Source organism: Tenrec ecaudatus, chromosome 1, assembly GCF_050624435.1.
Source record: "Tenrec ecaudatus isolate mTenEca1 chromosome 1, mTenEca1.hap1, whole genome shotgun sequence".
NCBI classification, from domain to species: Eukaryota; Metazoa; Chordata; class Mammalia; order Afrosoricida; family Tenrecidae; genus Tenrec; species Tenrec ecaudatus.
In genome coordinates, this window is record NC_134530.1 from 18,095,418 (window position 1) to 18,112,288 (window position 16,871).

At 40.3% G+C, this 16,871-nt stretch overlaps 1 protein-coding gene across 1 annotated transcript; it reads left to right on the plus strand.

Annotated features, from left to right (window-relative positions):
• The first annotated feature begins 15,508 nt into the window (after nucleotides 1-15,508).
• LOC142445921 (olfactory receptor 7A17-like) lies at nucleotides 15,509-16,447 on the plus strand. The gene has a single exon (XM_075547804.1). The coding sequence runs from the start codon at nucleotides 15,527-15,529 to the stop codon at nucleotides 16,445-16,447; it is 921 nt and encodes a 306-aa protein (XP_075403919.1). The 5' UTR covers nucleotides 15,509-15,526.
• Nucleotides 16,448-16,871: the final 424 nt, after the last annotated feature.

Sequence of the window (16,871 nt, forward strand, 5' to 3'; positions counted from 1 at the left end):
GTTGCTGTTTCATTTTCCTTGGATATAAAATTAAGTCACTTTTAAGACTTGGTTCTATCATAGAAAATAAATTATAATAGTAAAAAAATAAAAAGAAGTAAAGTAAAAAAGTAAAAAATTAGAATAATTGGAAATACATAAAATTCATAAGATACATAAAGATTTAAACATAAAATTTACATTAGAATTTTGACACTAGCAAAAGATGCATATTTGAAAATTAAGAAGTAAAACTAAACTGATCTGGAGCATGTCATTTTGATTTTGTGCTCTGAGATGGTGGAAACTATCTGCTTACAAGGCAGCAGAAATAAGTCCCTTTGTTTGTCATATGAGAGTGAGCCACGGCAGATCTCCATGAGTGTTTTTCATCTTGAAATAATAATAAACATTTGCTTAGTTTTTATGTTGTCTTCCAGAAACAACTAAATGAGAGGCTATAGCCAATGAGTCCAAAATAAAAAGAAAAATATAATTGTTCACATATACAAAATCACTGTTATATATACAATTTTTCAAATGTACATTCTATTTCTTCCTGGAATTGTTCAACTGCCACATTCAGAAATGTGTCAATTTAAAAAATCATTTTATTGGGGGCTCTTACAGCTCTTATCACAATCCATCCATCCATCCATTTGTCAAGCACATCTGTACATATGTTGCCATCATCATTTTCAGAACATTTTCTTTCTACTTGAGCCCTTGGTGTCAGCTCCTCATTTTACCCCTTCCTCCCCCGCCCTCCCTCCTTCATGAACCCTTGATAATTTATAAATTGTTATTACTTTTTTATGTCTTACACCGACCACTGTCTCCCTTCACTCACCTTTCTGTTGTTTGTCCCCCTGGGAGGAAGTTATATGCTGATCACTGTGATAGGTTCCCTCTTTCTTCCCCCACTTTCTCCTTAGCCTTCTGGTATTGCTACTCTCATTATTGGTCCTGAGGGGTTTCTCTGTCCTGGAATCCCTGTGATGTGAGCTCTTATCTGTACCAGTGTACATGCTCTGGCCTAGCCAGATTTGTAAGGTAGAATTGGGGTCATCATAGTGGGGGGAAGAAGCATTAAAGAACTAGAGGAAAGTTCTATGTTCATGGGTGCTATACTGTACTCTGACTGACTCATCTCATTCTTATGACCCTTCTGTAAAGGATGTCCGATTGTCTACAGATGGACTTTGGGTATCCACTCCGCGCTCCCCCTGGTTCACATAGATATAAGTTTTTGTTCTGGGACTTTGATGCCTGATACCTGGTCCCATCAAAACCTCGTGATCACACAGGCTGGTGTGCTTCATCCATGTGGACTTTGTTGCTCCTTAACTAGTTGGCTGCTTGTTTATCTTCAAACTTTTAAGGCCACAGATGCTATATCTTTTGATAGCCGGGCACCATCAGCTTTCTTCACCACATTTTCCTATGCACCCATTTTGTCTTCAGTGATTGTGTCAGGAAATTGAGTGTGGTAGTTACATAATCTGTTGTCAATTTTAGACTTAAAAGTGAAGGGGTGGAATTTCGCCTGTCAATCAGGTTGCAGCATGATGACCTCAATTGGAAGTGCTATGGAAATAAATAGTTTGCTGGAGGGGGGACTCATGCTCACTTCCTGCGACACATTACTGACAATAAGCCACATGGAGATATGCTGATGGCAGTCAGAGACTTGGACTTGGAGGAGCCATGTGGAGACCCACACCAGTGCTGAGATGCTTTTACCACCACTGGACCCACAAGACTTGTACCCACTGGCCTATGATTTTCTTGCATTCAGTGTCATTGCATGTGTTTCGTGAGTTGAAGAGGACCTCATAGATTGGTATCAGCCATATGAGCTAACTCGATCTGGACTGGCCTGGGATGTTTTCTCAATATTCAACTGCTCTTGTATATAAAGTTCTTTCTTATACACATGTGAGTGTCTATGAATTTGATTTTCTAGTCATCCCAGACTAACACATGGAGCATCACAGAATGCTGGGTTATTAGAACAAACTGTTCTTATGTTGAGGGAGTGCTTGAGTAGAGGCACAATGCCCATCTGCTACTTTAATATTTACCATATAAATATATGTACATAGATCTATTTCCCTATGGTTAAATATAAATATATTTACATATGTACATGCCAGTATTTAGGCCTCTATAAATGTCCTTTGCCTCTTAGTTATTTCTTCTATTTCCTTTTATTTTCCTCTTGTCCCACTATCATGTTTGACATTCATTCAGATTTCAGTAACTGGCTACGTTGCACTTGATCAAGCCCTACCAGGCATCCTATGCCCTCCTTTCCATTGATTTTAGGTCACTTGTTGATCCCTTGTCCCTGGGTTTTTTGGGTCCCCCTTTCCTTTCCCTCTGCCTCCCCCTCTCCTGTGTCCCCCCTAGAGCCATCAGTGCCCTGTTTACTCCTCTTGACTGTTTATCCTGCTTATCTTATCTAGATAGATACGCAAAAACAATAATAAACACAGAACCCAAACCAAACCCAAACCAAACCAAAACAACAACCAAAAAATAAAAACGTATAGATAGTTTGAGGTCTGTTTGTTGACTTTTATGAGTGTTTTCTGGTTGAGGCTGATGGGGTGCCATGACCTGGCCCCAAAGTCTATTTTTGGTAGACATCGGGGGCTTCATTGCTTTGCTCACCTTGCTGCACTGTTGCAGGCCCTTAGTGTTCCATCCCGGTGAAGTGGGGTCACATTGGGCACAGGTTCCTCCCTGTGTCTCCAGTGTTATCCTCCATAGTGCTATTGGTCAGTGAGGGATGTTGTCTTTCGTGTTGGGGTTGGCCCTATGGTCCTCTGTGTGCATTGGCTGCTCTGAGCAGGAATATCATCCTCAGGGCTTGGTGTGCCAGGATGTGCTCTACTCTCTCACCTTCCCTCTTTGTTTGCTCCTGTGTGCCCTGATCAGGTGCACCCCTCTCCCTGAGTTGTAGCTTCATTGCTGTCTTCTATAGTGAATTCTTCTGGGGGAGGGGGTGTCCACATAGCTGGAATTGAGGAAAGCCCTACAGACCTCTCTATTGGCTTGCTGCTTCATGCTGGCATGCTCCATTCACATCTTGGGGCACCAGGTTGAAGTCTGTTCCCTCACTCCCTCTCCTGTGGAGATATAAACAATACCCTCTCCTTGGGTGGGTTATGCCCTGTTCCTCTACTATCCATGTCTTTTTTTTCTTTCTTTCCCTCTCCTTTTTAGCTGGCTGCCATATGTATCCCTAGATGTGTCAGAATTGATGTTGAAATAGCCTTCTCCTTCACAAGCATGTTTCTTTTGTGAGTCATCACAAGATCAATCAACTCGCTCCAAGAAAATCAGTCTGGATGGCAATCTAAAACAAAACGCATTTTGAATGCCTAAATATTCATTTAGCTTTTTTCCTCAAATAATTGTTTAATTTCTTTATGTAAATATATGTGAATATGCTAATAGAATGTAAATTAAATGTCCTGATAAACAGCTTTGTTGCTTTCTTGAGAGATGAATTTAGAAACATAATCAGTGTTGCAAAACAGAAATATATGAGTATTTTGCATGGTAAATAAAAATTTTAATTCATTTTTAAAAATGTCACTGATCCCTCATTTATAAGCATATGGGAGAGTAGGGGGTGGGAAAGGGGAGCCAATAAACTCAGAAATAAGGGAACAGCAAGAGATCTATAATTGATGGCAAGGAGGGCATATAATGTCTGGTGGGGTTTAATCAAGTGCAATGTAACCAAGAGTAATTACTGAGAGGTGAATGGAGGGTGAACAAGATAGTGGGATAGGAGGAAGGTGAAAGGAAAAAGAGGAAAGAATAGGAGGCAAAGCTATTTATGGAGGTTAGGCTATAGGCATGTATCCATGTAAATATATTAATTTATGATGAAAGGGATAGAGGCCAATGTAAATATATTTATATGTTAAGTATTAAGATAGCAGACAGACTTTGGGCTTCTATTCAAGGCCTCCCTTTGTTCTGACAATCTGGCACTCTTTGAAACTCATCTTCCTGACACAATCCGTGAAGACAAAATGGGTGCATAAACAAATGTGGTGAAGAGATTGGATGGTGCCTGGCTATCAAAAGATATAGTGTGCTAGTCTGGTTTGACTAGAGAAACAAATCCAGAGACACTTGTGTATAAGATAGAGCCTTTGTGGATCCATCTTTTTTGGATAGAGTCTTGTGGATCTAGTGGCGGTAGAAGCATCTTAGCACAGGTGTGGGTCTGTACATGGGTCCTCCAGCTCCAAGGCTTTGGCTGCCATCAGCATAGCTTCATGTGGCTTGTCAGCAGGAATGTCTCATAGGGAGAGGGTGTGGGTTTGGCCTCCAGTGAGCTATTTATCTTTGTAACACCTCCAAATGAGCTGCAACCTATTTGACTTGCAAAGGAAGTCACTCTTAATAGTCTCAAGTTTACACCAGATTATGTAGCTACCACATGGTGTCATAAAGGCTTGGAGTTAAACTAGCAGCCATCCATCAGGGAAGTAAATAAGCCCACATGGGAGAAGCATACCAATCTGTGTGATCATGAGGTGTTGACTGATGAGATCAAGTATCAAAAGATCCAAAACAAAGAACAATATCAACGCAAACGAGTGGAGTTGGGGTGGAGAACTAAAGCCCATCTGTAGGCAATTGAATATCCCCTGACAGAAGGGTTATAAGGAAGGGATGATTCAACCAAGGTGTAGTATAGCATCAATGACTCACACATCATTCCTCTGTTTCCTGATTGCCCTCCTCCCCCGCACACGATCCAGTTCTACTTTACAAATATGGCTACACCAGAGAACACACATTGTAACAGATAAGAACACTTGACACATGGAATTCAGGACAGATAAACAGTAGTGGGAGTAGCAACATCATGAGGGTAGAGGAACGCCCGGGGAGTGGGGAGGGGGAGAAAGGGAGAATCCATCAAAAGGTTGGATATATAGTCCCCCACCCCTGAAGCGAACAAATAACAGAAATGTGGGTGAAGGGAGACAACAGACAAAGATATGAAATACTAGCAATATGTAATTGATCAAGGATTCACAAGGGTAAGAGGGTGGGGAGGGAGGGGGAAAAAGAGGAGCTTATACCAAGGACTCAAGTAGAAAATGTGTTGGAAATGCTGATGAAAACCTATGTGCAAATATGCTTGATACAATTGATGTATGGAATGTTAAGAGAGCTGTAAAGCCCCCAATTAAAAAAAAGATTTGTGCAGTCCTCACCACAGTCAATTTCAGAACATTCTCATCCCTTATTCATTGTTAGCTCCCCTTTCCCCTTCATCCTCCCTTGCCATTTACCTAGGCTCCTATCAATCCAGTGACCGTCTCTATAGATTTACCCATTCTGGATTTCATATGCAGAAAATCATACAAAACATAAACAGGACCTTAAACAACAGAGATGAAATCATGAAACACCTCATGGCCTGGGAAACATTATGCGAGGCTAAGTTAGTCACTCATAAAAGGACAAATACTATGAGTCCACTGCTGTAGGGACAAGCAACTAGATGGGCACAGGCACAGGCTTTCAGGGCTTTCAGTCTGCTGACCAGGGCAACCAGACATACTGGAAGGTGCCAATGAACCACGCACTATCTTCTCTAGATGCATATTTTGAAGGAAACTTTGCTATAGGGTCCTTCATGTCAGCTGGGACCAAATTGTTAAGGAGAAGGAAGGAGATCCTGACCCATTAGTAGTTTCCATGCAAAGTTATGACAAGAGGGATGAGGGTTATCGATGGGAAAGCCAAGTCAGGAGAGGGGAAAGAGAGCAAACACGTCTCAGAGATCAGTGAATGTCTGTTGGAATAAAAAGGGGGAGGATAAACCTCCAAGTGGGGAAGGGGGAGGAAAAAATGGCTAAGAATGCCTTTGGAGACCCCAAGAGGGGAGTATCCCTGTAATAAGCCACAGTGCCCTGAGTTTCTGGATACACCTTGGAGACCCAGGCCAAGTGCCATAGAACACTGGACGTTGACTCTCGGATCTTCAAAGTCCACAACACACTCCAAAGACTACACCAGAGGGATCAGATATGGAAACTCCACTAGGTGAACTGAGCTCTACCTCAAACACACCCATAACCTGAGGATTTAAGACTGAAAATCCTTCGTGTTTGAAGAAGCAAAAGACAGCTTGTACCAAGAGTATTGAACTGTTGGTAGGCAGGCAAAATTGACTAAATACATCAATGCCTTACTTGTGTGTGTGTGTGTGTGTGTGTGTGTGTATTTTTTTCCCCCTTTCTGGCAGACTTGTGACTGACAAACTCAGTGAGTATTATTGTAAAATTTTCCTGACAACCAACTCCCATTGTTTGTGTAAATAGTGTCCAGCCTCCTAAGGATTTATTCTGTACAAGGGAATCATCCAGGTATTTCAATAGATAGTTCACCTATACTGGTCCAATATTCTACTCTCAACAGTGTTTTAAAATTTAGTGCCAGGTGTTAATCAATGACAATATTAACAGAAGATCTTTATGCTTCAGGGAGATGATTGATAAGACTCTCTGACATAAATTAACAATGTGGTCTATAAGGGCAGCCAAAGGCAGAAAAAAACATAGATCCAGGAATGAATTTTGGGCTCTCACTAAATCCTAGCTCCAATTTAAAAACAACTCGTTTTTATATCATGGCCTTGCTCAACACTCACCTCATGAAGGGAACACAGAAGATATGGGTGCTATAGCAAATTGTGGTGAAGAAACTAGATAGTGCTTAGCTATCAGATAGAATAGAATCTGAGGTCTTAAAGGCCTATTTCCAAACAAGCAGCCATCTGTGAGATGGCAACCAAGTCCACATGGAAGAAGCACACCAACATCCATGACCCAAAGATTGTAAATCATTTAATCAAAGTTGAAGGAGGGAATAGTATCAGAGCCTAAATTGTGAGATTCTGGTTTGCAGAAGGCTGTAGATGACAGTGGAAGTCCAAGATAGATTTGTGAGATCTACACAGGAAATAAGCCGCCAGTGATCTCCCTCTATCCATATTGGAGGGCTAGGAATAAACTGGTTACCAAACAGAAAGTACTGGAGAGGTGACTCTAGGAGATCCAAATGATAAACCTGACTGGAACAATTAAAACCTTGTTACTTGATCCCCCCTCTGATATACATTGAGCCTCATCCAGCTTTCAACATGCTCTGACTATTTATTTATTTCATATTGGGGTTTATAGAGGATGTATTTTGTCCTTGGTGGTAACCCTCTTGAATTTTTGTTATGTATTTCTTTTTTTTTAATACACTAAACCCAGGGTTGGAGAACCTAGAGATAACAAGCAGAATAAGACTTCCTGGGGGGCACAGTGGTGGAAGGAGGGGGGCATAAAGAGAAGCTGATACAAGGAGCTCAAGAAGGAAGAAAATATTTTTGAAATTGATTGTGGTAGAAATTGTACAGTACTGCTTGATGTGATTGAATGGTATCATATCTGTAGTACCTCCTAATAAAATGGTTGTGAAAACATACACAAACAAAAACCAACAACAGCAACTAGATAAAACATTAAAATACCTCGATAGGAAAAATTAAAAACTGAAACAACTTTCATATGGGTCAAAGGATAAGGTATGTCATTTTAACCCAAACTACATCTGCCATAATCTATTTTACAAGGAAAGGGGAAGCAGTGGGCGAGAATGTAGACAGGTGTTTACCTGGGGGAAGGGGAAATAATATCCTACAACAGGAAGAAGAAAAAAGGGTGAGGTGACTGGGGAAACTATTCAGAGCTTTGATAAATTATTAAGTTGTTGAATACAAAAATGATGATCTGAAAAGTATAATCCTACCTAATTCACAGTAAAAAGTTTCAAAAAGAATATCTCAGCATCGTTATTACATATACATAATTTTATAAAGGACTTGCTCGTTTTTCCAGCAGACTGGTTCGTCAGTGGATCTGAATCATCTAGGCTAATCATGATGAATTTTCTCTGTCCAAATAAGCTTCAGTTTCTTCTTACTTGTTTAGAGGTAGTTTTGTAATTTAGAAGGACAGATGAACAGGTTTCAACTTTGTTTGTTTCGGTTGAGGGAAAAAGTATATATATATTCAGGAATGAGGATTTTGCTCAGTTTTCACATCTTCCCCCACACTGTTCTTTTGACTAGCAGCTTTCCATCCTTTATCTATTGGCTTAAGTGGCTCTTCCTCAGAAGGATTTCTCCTCTCCTAATCTCTTCGACTAGATGCATCCTCTCCCAATCCTTCTGCAAGATGCATACACAGTTTCTCCTCTCCTAATCCTTCTGAAAGATGCATACACAGTTCTTTGTACCTTCCATTCATGGTGTAGAAAGCTGGAAATGGACATATTCCTTGTCTGCAAACACTTAGCATGTGACATGATCACTGACTTGAATTAGCAAGATATCCTAATAAATAAAAATGGAATCATTTTATATCTTAATGTATTAAGATAATGGAAAGGTAATACGATTCACATACTATCCTATCTGACACATTCTGTTATGTGATGATATTATGACATATACTTTGAGCACTATGCCTGAATCATTCCCATGTAGATAAAAATCTATAATGACGTCATCTAATCGGTGACCTGCGGATGTGTAGAGACGTTCTGAGACCGTTCCAAAGTCCTTTCTCCCCAAATCCTACTGACAGGATTAGCTTTATTTTTCAGTCAAGGTCTACTCTGGATTGAGGAACCCTGGTGGCACTGAGACATTGAAAGGTGAAGCACTTGGCTTAGCCTCAGTGAGCTGATCACTCGCACAGAGTGACAGAGAGTCTGGGTCAAATCCTAAACTGTTAGCACTGTATCGTTTCATCATGAACCCCGATTATTCCATTTCTTGGCTCTTCTATACTACCTAGGAGCTCTGATCGAGTAGTAGTTACTCATTGGGCTGCTAACCACAAGGTCAGCAGTTTGAAACCACCAGATGCTCCAAGAGAAAAATACAAAGATTTCTACTCCCATAAAGAGTTACAGAAACACACAGAGGAAGTTCTACCTCTTCCCATAGGACCTCTGTGAGTGAGCGATGACATCAACTAAATGGCATTGAGTGAGACTGTCAATTTATCAAAATGGGAGATATGGCAGAAATACTGTGGTACGCTTGTGTGGGGCTGTGTGAGGTCAGAATTATTTCATAAACTCGGATGCGTCAATGAATTTTGTCCAGCTGTGTTCCTTAGCCCATTAGAGAAGGATATGCACTTACAGAGTAATCATTATGGGTTACCCTGCATGCTGGAGCCAGGCCAAAATACCGGTGACCACCTCCAGGGAAAGAGTCCAGTGGGATAAACTTGTCCATGGAGCTGGAAGTTGTCTCCCAGGGGTCAACCTGGCACACTTTTGCCTTTTGTTTCTCACAGATTCAGAGAAATAAATTTCTCAAGGAGTGTAAGACAAAAGTCTGCTTCCTTAATGAGGCACGTGGGAATTCACCCCCTAAAGCCATAGGATTGTAAATACCTGCCCCCACTCAAATGTACGTGACAATTTCAGGGGATGAGAAAACTCAATGATATCTTCCAGAGGCCTCATGAGTAGTTCCGTCTCCGCGCCCTTCCTGGGGGCACAACTTCTTACTTTAGCGGTGACACAACGCAGAAACAGCATTGATGAAGCCAGACCCTTCCCTGATCGGATCTGCATGAGCTGCAGCAGCGTCACAGGTGCTGGGGATTGGGGCAGGAGTGAGGTACCTCTCTTATTGGTACTGTCCATAGAGCTATCAACAGGAATAACAAAGAAAGACAAGTTTAGTGATGAGAAACCCTGGTAACTTAAAATTCTTGATTCTGGAGCGTGATTGTGGAACACGAAGATTTCTTCTTTCTCTAATCTGTCTTCTCCGGTGTCAGCTCTCATTTATGCAGCCTCCTTCTCTCAATAGCACTCACCCCTCTTCTCTCAACAGCACTCATCACATCTCCTTTCGTCACCTTTGTGGGAAGTATCTGCCTAACTTCACTCATCTATTTGCTCATCCAGTACCTCAGAAATATTTATTGAGCACTAAATTATACTCTGGAAACAAAGACCTGAGTAGACACTTTCCCATCTCTCAAGAATCTTACAGTCTATCTAGGGAAAAGACAGATAGATAAATAAATGACATCGCCTGAGATGCCACTGAAGTCGTGGTTACTTTGTCCTCTACCTAGGGACAAAGTGAAGACTACAGAGAAGCTTATGATCATACTGAGCTCGGAAGGAGGGGGGAGCAGGGGAGTAATGTAGGTATTATTAAAATTGTCATGTGTGCCTAGAAAGTGGAACAAAAGTTACTATCAAATGAGCAACAGAAGACAAATGAAAAGGGAAACATGAGTGCGACCCAGAAGGCAGCCTCAGGATAACAGAGAGCCTTATATTTACTGCAGGATTAATAATTCTGAATTAGCGGAGAGTCCATGCAGAGTTGATTCCGGAGAGTAATCGTGGTAGAGGGCAGCTACAGTCAGGCTGGTTACATAAGGAGACTGCTCCGGTCTGTTCTAAGAATAGACTGTTGCTGCTATCATAACCATAGAGAGATGCCGCGTGGGCGTGGGAATAGCCAGATAAAAGTGAGGGATGGATCTGTGAGCGATTGATTACAAGGCATGCCGAAATCCACTGAGTGAATTTGAGGGATTCTGATGTAAAGGATGATGACGGGGAATCACAGCGGTGATTTTCCTTGCCCAAAGCATGTAGGGAATCTGGGTGAAGCTTCTTCCCCAGGCGTTTGTGTTTGGTTGATTTGTTTTAAAAAAGTGTTACTGAACTTTCTTGTTGAACAGTTTTCTAATGATAGAAAACTTGCCAATAGAGTACAGTTTTCATTGCCCAACAAACAGCTACCTGTCATTGTCATCTGTCAAGTAGAAGCCACATGACATTTGCCACTCGCCATATCTCCTTAGACTTCTTTGGCTGTGACAGCCACTCTGGTATTTTCCTTGTTTTTGGTGACCATAATTTTGATGATTTTGATGTTCAACCATTTTGTAGTATGTCCTTCAATTGGTATTTGTCTGATGTTGGTCTTTGACTAAATTATAGTTATGGCCTTTTTTGTGTTTTAATTTTAAGATCAAGGAGCTAACTGTCATTTTCATGTATCATTTTATCAATAGCGATATACTGATAGGTTTTGATTGGAATTCCATTAAACATATAGCATACCATCACAATAACATTGATCTTTACAATTAATGAGCAGAGAATATCTATTTAGTTAAGATTTTAAAATATTTTTGGTAGTTTTCAATCAATTAATTTTGTATGCATTTTGTTAGACAAATCCCTGGGCACTTTTCTTTGTTCATTTTTGGTATGTGGAAACCTATTCACTGTTGTAGACTTCTTTTGTCTGTTGTCACTCCACTCTTCTTACTAGTTCCTGCATTTTTCTCCATTCAGTTGCTTCTTTGGCATTACTTCATATAAAATTATGCGTGCTGTGAACAAAGACAATTTAATTTCTTCATTCCTAACCTTTATACTTGAAATGTTGATGTTGTTGTTGTACTAGCTCAGAATTTTAATACAATTTAAATAAGGGTAGTACAAGGGATCATCTCTTCCTTGTTCTTAATCTAAAAGGGAATGTGTCTAAATTTTCAGCAATGACCATGACCCTGTTTGTAAGCTTTTAAAAATTCCTTATGTATTTATTTAATTTGTTTTATTATTTTTAAAAAGTTATCAGGCCAAATTTAATAGAAATAAGGATCAAGGTATCTAAAATTTTAACACAATCTACTTAGCTTTCCTATATTCTTTAAAAAAAACTAAGTTGCAGTGTATAATTATTTTCATGGTGTTGTATTAGATTTGCTAGTATTTTTATGAGAATTGTTGCATTTATGTTTATGCATGATATTGATCTGTAGTTTTCTTGTGTTACCATATCTGTATCTGGTTTTGATGGTATCTGGTTTTGACCTCAGGGAATGACTTAGGAAAATTTCCACCTGTTTATTTTCTGGAAGAGATTGTAGAGAACTGATATTTCCTTTGTAAACAATTGGCAGAATCCACTAGCATTTCACTAGTAGGGTAAACAATTATTGTCTCATACCAAAAATACCGACCAAACACACTGGATTTTGGAAAAAAAATTAGTTGGAATAATTTTGTTTGAATGCTCTTCGTTTTCTTCTATAGGCTTTTCAGTTATTTACAAATTATTGAAAATTACCTTTATTATCTAAAATTATCGGTGAGTCTTGCCCACCAAGACCCAATGCTCAACAGAATGAGACACCATATGGTCCTGTGTCATCCTCACAACTGCTGTGATGATCGAGTCCATTGTTGCAGCCATTGTGCCAATCGGTCTCATCAAGAGTCTCCCTATTTTTCCCTGCCCCCCTACTTCACCAAGAATTGTGTCTTTTTTCCAGGGTCTTGTCTCCTGATAACATGTCCAAAGGACATGAGATGAAGATTCTCCAGCCTTGGCTGTACTTCTTCCAAGAGTATAGGAATTCTTTATGTAATAAAGATTTTAAAATAATTATCTCTTTGGGTAATTCCACTATCCTTACATTTCTGGGTATTGTGGGGTTTGGAATTAAAGACGGGAAGCCTGCCATCTACCTACCTTTCTCTAAATCTTACATAGCACTTGATTAGCTCCTTTCTTCCATTTGTGCTTGCTTCATTCCTTTCTCCCACTCAGTCAGCTGGCATTCTTTCCTTCTTTATCACATGGAAGTAGATCAATGGAAAAAAAATATCCCTGCCCCAGGGCTGACTGGTCCTTGAATACCCACAATAATGACTACCCCACTGGAATCCCTGAATTACAAAATTCAGTTTTCAGAGGAGGGTGAAATGGATTTTTTTGTAGTGGGTTTTTGCTATGGGACAGCTCAACATTACCCGCATAATACATCTTGCTTGAGAAGCTATCAGTGAATGAGACAGTGTTTGGGCAGATCTTAAGCTGTCTTCTACAATGAAACCATGCAAGTATTATATCACATGGAAATTGAGGAGATAGTACATTGCTGAATTATGTATCATGTATGCATGTTATTATCTACAAACTATGTAACGTAACACAAGATACGATGCTGTGCCAGGCCATGACAGAACAAAAAGACCCCGTTGTGGTTAGTTGTCATCAAGTCAATTCAAACTACTGATGAACCCATATGTACAGACTTAAGGTTTTCAAGGCTTATGGTTTCAGGGAGCATTTTACCAGGCACTTTCAGTGGTTCCTTTGAGTTGGTTACAACTTGCAATATTTCTGCTACTAACCCTTTGCACAACCTAGGGACAATATAATATAATGTAATAAAATAGAACAATATAATAATGCAGTGCTGTGTGAGCTCCTAATACATCTAAAGCTCCTGGGTCATGAAGTCTTTCATAGCATTGTAATAGTTGGAGCTCTTGTTCTTCTTTTTAAAAACAGATCGTTTTATTGGGGGCTCGTACAGCTCTTATCACCATCCATCCATCCATCCATCCATCCATCCATCCATCCATCCATCCATCCATCCATCCATCCATCCATTGTGTCAAGCACATTTGTACATTTGTTGCCATCATCGCTCTCAAAACGTTTTCTTTCTACTTGAGCCCTGGACATTGGTTGCTCTTTTCCCCCGCTACCTCTCCCATCCTCCCTCCCTCCCAAACCCTTGATAATTTATAAATTATGATTATTTGTTCATGTCTTACACTGATCGATGTCTCCCTTCACCCACTTTTCTGTTGTCTGTCCCCCAGGGAGGGGCTACAGGTAGATCATTGTGCTTGGTCCCCCTGTGTCCTCCCACCTTCCCTATCCCCTCCTAGTATCACAGCTCTCATTATTTTCCCTCCATGCTTCCTTCTTGCACTTTGCTCACACCATCCTCCTTGCTGTTGCGAGAACACACGAGGAATATTCTTTTCTCGGGGATTTTGATCTGCTCATAGCTTTTCCTAAAATATTCTCACTTATTTCTGTTTGTCTGGAATCCCAAATATCTTTAGCTTACTTTTTCTATAATTATTCTTTTTATCCTAAGAAGAGAGTCTTTTTCAGAGACCGATAGCGAGCTGGTCAAATTTATACTTGAGACATTTATCTATACTCAGAGAGACGCTCCAGAGGCTACTAGACCAGGCAGACTCAACTTCTTTTAAATATGAGCATTCTCCTCATTCTCTGAAGTTACACCTCATTTCTGTCCTTCTCATTTTAAACAGCTGAAAACCAGCAATAAACTAGAGTTTGCTAAGAGTACAGGTTCTCTGGTTCATTGCTACTCCAAACCACCTTACTAGAGGTGATTGTACAAAGAAACATTTGTAGTTCACTTTAAAGCTTGTTGCTGTTTGGTGCTGTTGAGTCAGTTGTATGTATAACAGAACAAAACATTTTCCCATCCTCTGCCATCCTCACAGTCATTGCTTTGGTTGAACCCATTGTTGCAGCCACCTTCTCAATCCATCTCGTTCAGGGGGCCTTGATCTTGTGTCGCTGCCCTTTGACTTTATTTTACCTCATAACGGTAACCCTTCTAAATATCTCCCTGATTTATAAGTCACTGGCCCCACCTTTCCTACACATTTGTCCCAAAATAACATGCAAGGGCAAAGATTTTGAATTTTGTTTCTATTGTGAATTAAGGGAAGGTTTGCAGAATAGATCATGGTTTTACATTCAACCGTTCTTAAACATTCTGATCCAACCCCTCCATTACAACCCAAGCAATATGGCATGGTTTCCCCCATTTCATACTATGCCCCCCACTTCCATTTATCCTTATTTTCTATACCTATGAACTTTGTCCGTGGCTATACGCAGTGGTTGATTTTTCTAACTGGATGTGGGCTCCGTCCCAGATGGTAAGGGTAAAGATGATAGTCCTTGGAGTGCCCCTAGTTTCTCTTTTCCAGCAAGCCTAGTGTCTTTTATGATTATGATTTCTGTTTCACATTCCCCCCCCCACTCTATCCAGGATCTTCAAAAGGGCTTCTTTTCAGAGGATTTGGTATGGATAGACGGGTGCCATCTGGTTGTTTGCCTCCAGAAATGTGGAGACTGTGCTTTGTATGCTCCTTTAGCTCATAATTGTTTCCATGTGTCTTTTAATTTTCATTGCGTTTTCCCCCCTCTTTTGGAGAAAGTTCAATAGCTGCAATGAAGATGAGTTCTTATGACATCAGTTACTCATCGAATGAGGTCAAGGCTTTAAAATTGTACTGCCCTCAAGAATACTTGGTATAAAATAATTGATCAGAATGTTTGCTGATTGAACAAAACAAAATCTCAAAGACGTTGTAAGGAAATATATTGCTTTAGAACAAAGACGCGATGAAATACAAAGGAAGCATCAAGGCGAGGACGGAGCATTTGGCATCCTGTGGCATTTCCGACTCAAGCACATTCAATCTACAGATATTACATAGGACTTAAAGAATATGTTAAAAATACAAACCATACATACACCTCGTGAACTTCTTATGGCTAAGTTTTCAGTGCTCTTTTCTCTTTTCCACTATTTTTATCAGGTACATGGAACGACAAAACAGAACACACATTCTGGAATTCATCCTGTTGGGGCTCTCAGAAGAGGCAGAGCTGCAGCCCCTCCTCTTTGGACTGTTCCTGTCAATGTACTTGGTCACCTTCACTGGGAACCTGCTCATCATCCTGGCCATCATCAAGGACAGCCACCTCCACACACCCATGTACTTCTTCCTCTCCAACCTCTCCTTTGCTGACATCTGTTTCACCTCCACCACTGTCCCAAAGATGCTCCTGAACATCCAGATGCAGAACAGATTCATTACATATGAACACTGCATCACTCAGATGTATTTTTTCATGGTGTTTGTGGCATTAGACACTTTAATCTTGACAGTGATGGCCTATGACCGGTTTGTGGCCATCTGTCACCCACTGCACTATACGGTCGTCATGAACCCAAGATTCTGTGGTCTCCTGCTTCTGGCCTCCTGGTTACTGACTATGCTGAATGCTCTATTACATGCGCTAATGGTTTCACAACTGTCCTTTTGTACAGAGTTGAAAATCGCCCATTTTTTCTGTGAGCTTAATCAGGTCATCCAACTTGCGTGTTCTGACACTTTCCTCATTGACTTAGTGATGTATTGTGCAACTGGACTTCTGGGTGTTGTTCCACTCACTGGGATCCTTTTCTCTTACATGAAGATTGTGTCCTCCATTATGAAAATTTCATCAGTTGCGGGCAAGTATAAAGCCTTTTCCACTTGTGGGTCTCACCTCTCTGTGGTCTCCTTGTTCTATGGGACAGGTCTCGGTGTTTATCTCAGTTCTGCTGCTATTGAAAACTCCAGGGCTACTGCAATTGCCTCCGTGATGTACACTGTAGCCACACCCATGCTGAACCCCTTTATCTACAGTCTGAGAAACAAGGACATAAAGCTGGCCCTAGGGAAACTTTTCGGTTGAAAATCATTCTCTACATAGCAGAAATAATCTCTGGATTAGAGAGCTACTCGTGAAAAAATTATGAAAATCAAAACCACACTTTCCTCAGTGTACACATCTGCATTATAATCCCAATTCAATCTACTTTCTTTTTATCCATAATGCACCATTATTTCTTGTATATTTCATTCAAAGGTGTTTTATTTGTAACAAAACCATCTTCTCAAAAGGCAATTCTTTTAGGGTGGCTGCAGATTTAATTACAAAGCATCTTTAAATGCTAGCCATAAAATATACCTGCATACAATAATCCCATGGGAATGTCATTCTATTGCTCTCAAACCTGAAAATGTAGAGATATAAAATTTAAAATTCCAGTTTGGATAACTTGTTTCCTATGATCAATTCTGGTATGAAATGTTTGACCCTCTACATTATTTTCTTT